The 5,644-nt window shown below is 47.0% G+C and overlaps 1 protein-coding gene across 1 annotated transcript in view; it reads left to right on the top strand.

Annotated features, from left to right (window-relative positions):
* The window catches only part of Syp (synaptophysin), a 14,076-nt gene that overhangs the window by 3,718 nt on the left and 4,714 nt on the right, over positions 1-5,644 (top strand). The window contains exons 5-6 of the mRNA XM_010606315.2: positions 2,588-2,783; positions 3,474-3,665. Coding sequence (XP_010604617.2) covers positions 2,588-2,783; positions 3,474-3,665 — 388 coding nt within the window. The remainder of the gene's footprint in view (positions 1-2,587; positions 2,784-3,473; positions 3,666-5,644) is intronic.

The following is a 5,644-nucleotide window of genomic DNA, read 5'->3' as shown; positions in this document are numbered from 1 at the left end:
ATATATAATATATTATATTATATAAATATGCATACTGTATGTACATATATAGGCCTTAATGCAATAGATGCTCAATGCTAGTATTATTACTTGATCCTCATTCATTCACTCATTCCATGCCCCCTTTTTTTGAAAACTTATCATATGGGGACATAACAGTGCCTAAAACAGACCAAGCTCCCTACCCATACAGAGCCTTTATGATAACAAATTAATAAAGAAGATAACTGCAGGTGGAGAGAAATTCTCCTAGGCAGGGATCTTCATGCAGGGTTTTCTGATAGAGAAGTGACAGGGTGCTGCTTAGATATAGGTGATGATGAAACCCATTTCCACAATTCTGACACTTATTCAGCTCACACTGTGTGGGGGGCACTGTCCCAGATGCTAACTGCATGAATGTGAGCACAAGCTGGTGTGGTCACAACCTCCTGAAGAGAGGGGAGACAGACCCTCAGATATGATGTCACTTGAGGCTTCTCCACTGCTTACTTAGCCAACTAAGCCACACTGCATGTTCATCTGTAAAGGGGGTAATGATAATGCCCACCCCACAGGATTGTGGTGAGTCTTAAATGAGTAGGCATTTGTAAAGTGCTTAGTCCCGTGCCTGGCACAAGAAAACCATTCCGTAAGTGTTGGTTAAATAAGTAAAAGAAATCAGTTTTAGGGCTAGGCATGGTGGCACACGTCTATAATCCCAGATCTAAAGAGGTTAAGGTTGGAGGATTGCAATTCAAGCCCAGCCTGGCAACTTAAGCAAGACGCTGTCTCAAAATAAAACAATAAAAGGTATAAGGATGTAGATAAGTGACAGAGCACTTGCCTAGCATGTGCAAGGCTCCAGAGTCAATCCACAGTACCACCAAATAGATGATAGATAGATAGATAGATAGATAGATAGATAGATAGATAGATAGATCAAAAATAAATTTGAAATCAGTTTTAGGAACTCAAGGAAGAAGTCAAGCATTGACCTGGAAACGAGGGATTTGGGAATGCTAAGGGTAAATGTAGGCCCAAGAGATCACTCAGTGAGGAGGAGGAAAAATGAAAATAGAGGAAAGCCCAACACAGGCCCTGAGTGACAATGCAAAGTAGAGAAAGCGCCAGGAATGCATGGCTTGGGAGAGGTGGAGAAACAACCAGGAATCCATTGGCTCACAGAAGCCAGGGAGAAAAGTTTGGGGAAGGAGGGGTAGTTGGCAGCATGGGATACCACTCTTGGAGCCAGAAGATATCAGAGGAGCCCACGAGATCCCCTAACAACTTCTCCATGCCTCCCACACCTAGGACCTGGGGTCTAAAGATCTGCCCGCTACCCACAAGTCTTCTAGAACACAGATTTTGTGCTGAGTCCTGCTGAACAATCCTCCTACATTGTTACTTCCTTAAGGACCCCTCCTTCCCCCTTTAGACACCCTCTCTCCAAAGCCAGCCCACTAGAAATACAGAAACTCAAACCAATTCAACTCCTTGTACAGCCTTGAACAAGTAACCTAATTTTGCTAAGCCTCTACTTGCTCATCTATAAAATGGGTATAAAAGAACGTCCACTTTAAGAGAGCAGTGTCATTAAATGAGGCAATTACATGAAATGCTTAGTAGGAGACCAATAAATATAAGTCCTTTGCCTCTGGGCCTTTTCTACACAAGGACACCAGCACCATTTGCCCACTCAGAATCCTGTCCCAGACTAACCCTTGTCTCACATACACACATCCTATTCCAAGGTCCCTGCCGCCTCCCCTTTCTGTCAGTCTGGTTTTTTCCAGTTTTGTAGCCCCTGGGTTTTCCTCTGCTTTGCGTACATGTTTTCCCCCTCTCTCTGGGACTGAAAGTGGGATAGAGAGAAGAGTCAACATGATATAGGGGAGAAACAAGGTTCAGACCCCAAGTCTGTCACTCCTTTGCCAGGCGTGTGACCTTAGGCAAGTTAATGCACTGCCTTGAATCTGTCTCCACCTCCTACCTCTCATCCAGTAAACACTACTTGAGCACCTATTAGTCGACAGGCCCTGGGGATACGGCAGTGAACAAAACAGTGGGAAAAGCCCTGCCCTCTTGTGGTTACAGAAAAAATCAAGATTATAAAACGTGGGATGTCACATGGAGATCCCTGCTTCAGAGGAAAATGGAGCAAGGAAAAGGACTAAGGAATACTGTAAACAGTGAGACCCAGGAAGGCCTCACTGAGACAGTGACAGCTGAGCAAGACTTCAAGGAGATGGGGGACTAAGACATGAAAATATCTAAAGGAAGAGCATTCCTGGGAAGGGGAACTGCCAGTGCAAAGATCCTGGGATAGAAGGATGCCTGGCATCTGCTAGGAATAACCAAAGGGCAAGATTTATCTGGGTGTCAGCGTCTGGGTTGGGGTAAGGGATGAAGAACAAATAACACCCATCCCATGGGACACTTTGAGCAAACAATGAAATGTGACTGGGTATATCACAGGTGCTCTGTGAATGGCTGTTCCTCCTCTTCTTGGGACCCTGTCAGAGCCTGGGGGGTGGACCTATGGCAGAGCAGATGAATGAGGGGTGTTCGTAAGGCCTGGGCCACACCTGCCCACCTCTCTCTGCAGGCTGCACCAAGTGTACTTTGATGCACCCAACTGTCAAGGGGGCACCACCAAGGTCTTCCTAGTGGGTGACTACTCCTCATCAGCTGAATTCTTTGTCACCGTGGCTGTATTTGCCTTCCTCTACTCCATGGGGGCTCTGGCCACCTACATCTTCCTGCAAAACAAGTACCGAGAAAACAACAAAGGGCCTATGCTGGTGAGTCTTCACAGCCAACCGCATGCGGGGATGGGCAGACATGGCTCATCTGGCTCACAGGCCACACTAAGTCCCAGACAAGCCCACATACAAACAGCCCTGGTAACAGCCACACATGTTGGTGCTGCTGCTGCCTCCATGAGTCTACACCAGACATAGAGTCTCAGGGACATACAGCCCACACAGATTCCAAGACAAACCCACACCTGTGAACCTGCCAACTCTTACAACCACGCAGTCTAGATCAAAGGAAGGAGCACGAAGAGGTTCACCGTGACAGTCATGCATGTCACCCTGCCACACAGACACCGATTCCTACACTGCTGAACTCACACACCCTCATCCCAGGCATAAAATGACCCAAATTCCCACATGCAAATGAAAGCAGAAAGACACACCACTTGCCACAGATTCGGAAACAGCCCCCCACTAGTTCCTTCTGCAACACCCATACCCACACATCACAGTCACACTCCCACACCCTCCACGTCACGTATGCTCACACAAGCTCAAGCTGGGAGGGCCACCTTCAGGTGAAATGCTGTAGGTTGCAGAGCTGAAAAGCTAGGGGACAGAGGCAGGCCATTTCTGGGGGACCCCTCCCAAGAAGCCTGTGATCTGAGGAGGCCCCAGGGCCCAGCACAAGGCAGCCCACTCACACTGCCATCTTCCTCACCCCTGCCACCTCAGGACTTTCTGGCCACTGCGGTGTTCGCCTTCATGTGGCTAGTTAGCTCATCTGCCTGGGCCAAGGGGCTTTCAGATGTGAAGATGGCCACGGACCCAGAGAATATCATCAAAGAGATGTCTGTCTGCCGGGAGGCAGGAAACACATGCAAGGAACTGAGGGACCCTGTGACCTCAGGGCTCAACACCTCTGTGGTAAGCTCTCGGAAGCTGGCTGGACCAGCTAGAGGAGGGAGGCTGGGAAATTCACAGTCAGTCATGGGCAATGGTGAGGAGAGACATGGGAGGGGAACCAGGGGAGATCCCAGGGAGCTCCCTGGAGGAGGCATGCAAACAACAGAATGTGGAAAGATGAGGTAGCATTTGTGACCACTGTGATACCAAATACTGTCTCCAAGAGGGGAACAGGAGATCTTCTGTCCAGATTAGGTATGGAAGACCTACGTCTTAGACCCAGCCTAGTCAGGTAAAACGTCCCACAACTCAGTGTCTTCCTAGGACCTTGAAATTTTAAAAACGAAATCTCTCTCTACTTGTATGCCCCCTACTCTATGTGAGCTCAAATCTTACCTCTGTCTCTTAGAAGCTCTGTGACGTGAAGCTAGTTACGTAGCCTCTTAGGGTTCAATCTGAGTGCATAAATTGAAGATTTGTAATGGGTCCTGCTCCAAAGTAGAGTATTTAGTGAACTAAGGATATACAAAGTGCTTAGAAAGGGGCCTGGCATGGGTAAACCTTATGCAAGTGTTACAGATGTTGAGTCCAACTCTCTTCTTGTCACTTGCTGGCTGTGAGACCTTGGACAATTTAGCCTATCTGGGCCTCAGTTTCCTCGGCTTTATTTGGGGGGGATTTGTTTGTTGTTTTGGGACAGGGTCTTACTATGTAGCCCAGACTGGCCTTGAACTCACTGTGTAGCCCAGGCTGGCCTCAAACTTGTGGTTATCCTCCTGCCTCAACCTCGTAAATCCTGGGATTACAGGTGTGTGTCACCATGCCCAGCCTTCCTCAGCTTTAAAATGGAGTTACCATAAGTGCCATAGAACATGCTTGTAATCCCAGCTACTTGGGAGGCTGAGGCAAAAGGATTGTAAGTTTAAGGCCAGCCTGTGAAACTTGGTGAGACCCTCTCCCAAAATTAAAAACAAAAATGTCCTGAGAATGTAGCTCAGTGGCAAAGCTTACCTGGATTCAATACCTAGTACTACAAAAAAAAAACAAAACAAAAAAAACAACCAAACAAACAAACAAAAAAACACAGAAGTATCAATTGGGCTTTATGCCTACAATCCCAACTACTCAGAAGGCAGAGAAGGGAGAATGCTTGAGCCCAAAGTTCAAAATCAGCAAAAGTAATGTGAAAATAAATCATAAAAATAAAACAAAATTAAAGCCAGGTGTGGTAGTGCATGCCTATAGTTCCAACTATTTGAGAGGCTGAGGCAGGAGAACAAAAAGTTAGAGGCCAGCCTGGGGAGTTAGCAAGATTATCTAAAGAAAAATAGGGCTGGGATGGAACTCAGTGGCACAGTGCTTGCCTATCATGTACAAGGCCCTGGGTTCAATCCCCAGTACCACAAAATTAGTTTTAATGGCCCAGGGATTTAGCTCAGTGGTTCTGCTGCCTGCTTTGCAAGCTCAAGGTCCCGAGTTCAATCCCTGGTACAAAAAAAAATGAGTTTTGTCCAGGCGTGGTGGCACACGCCTGTAATCCCAGCACTCGGAAGGCCGAGGCAGGAGGATGGCTGTGAGTTCGAGACCAGCCTGGGCTACATAGTGAATCCCAGGTCAGTCTCAACTACATAGTGAGACCCTGTCTCAAAAAAAAAAAAAATGAGTTTTAATTAAAAATAAAATAGGGGCCAGGGATTTAGCTCAGTGGTTCTACCACCTGCCTCGTAAATGTAAGGACCTGAGTTTGATCCCGGTACGTAAATAAATAAATATAAAATAAATTAGGCATAGTGCCACAAGCCTGTAGTCCAGAGGCCAGAAGGATCACTGCAAGTTTGAGGCCAGCCTGGGCCACACAGGGAGTTTGAGGTCAGCCTGAACTACATAGTGAGATCCCATCTCAAAAAACAAACAGTAGGGCCAGAGATTTGGAACAGAGTTCCAAACCTGCCTCGTAAATCCAAGGACCCAAGTTTGATTCCCGGTACAAACAATAATAA

This window comes from Fukomys damarensis, unplaced genomic scaffold, assembly GCF_012274545.1.
Source record: "Fukomys damarensis isolate Sample0158 unplaced genomic scaffold, DMR_v1.0_HiC HiC_scaffold_39, whole genome shotgun sequence".
Classification (NCBI taxonomy): domain Eukaryota; kingdom Metazoa; phylum Chordata; class Mammalia; order Rodentia; family Bathyergidae; genus Fukomys; species Fukomys damarensis.
The sequence above is the reverse complement of the archived record's forward strand: the minus strand, read 5'-3'. Positions and strand labels throughout refer to the sequence as shown.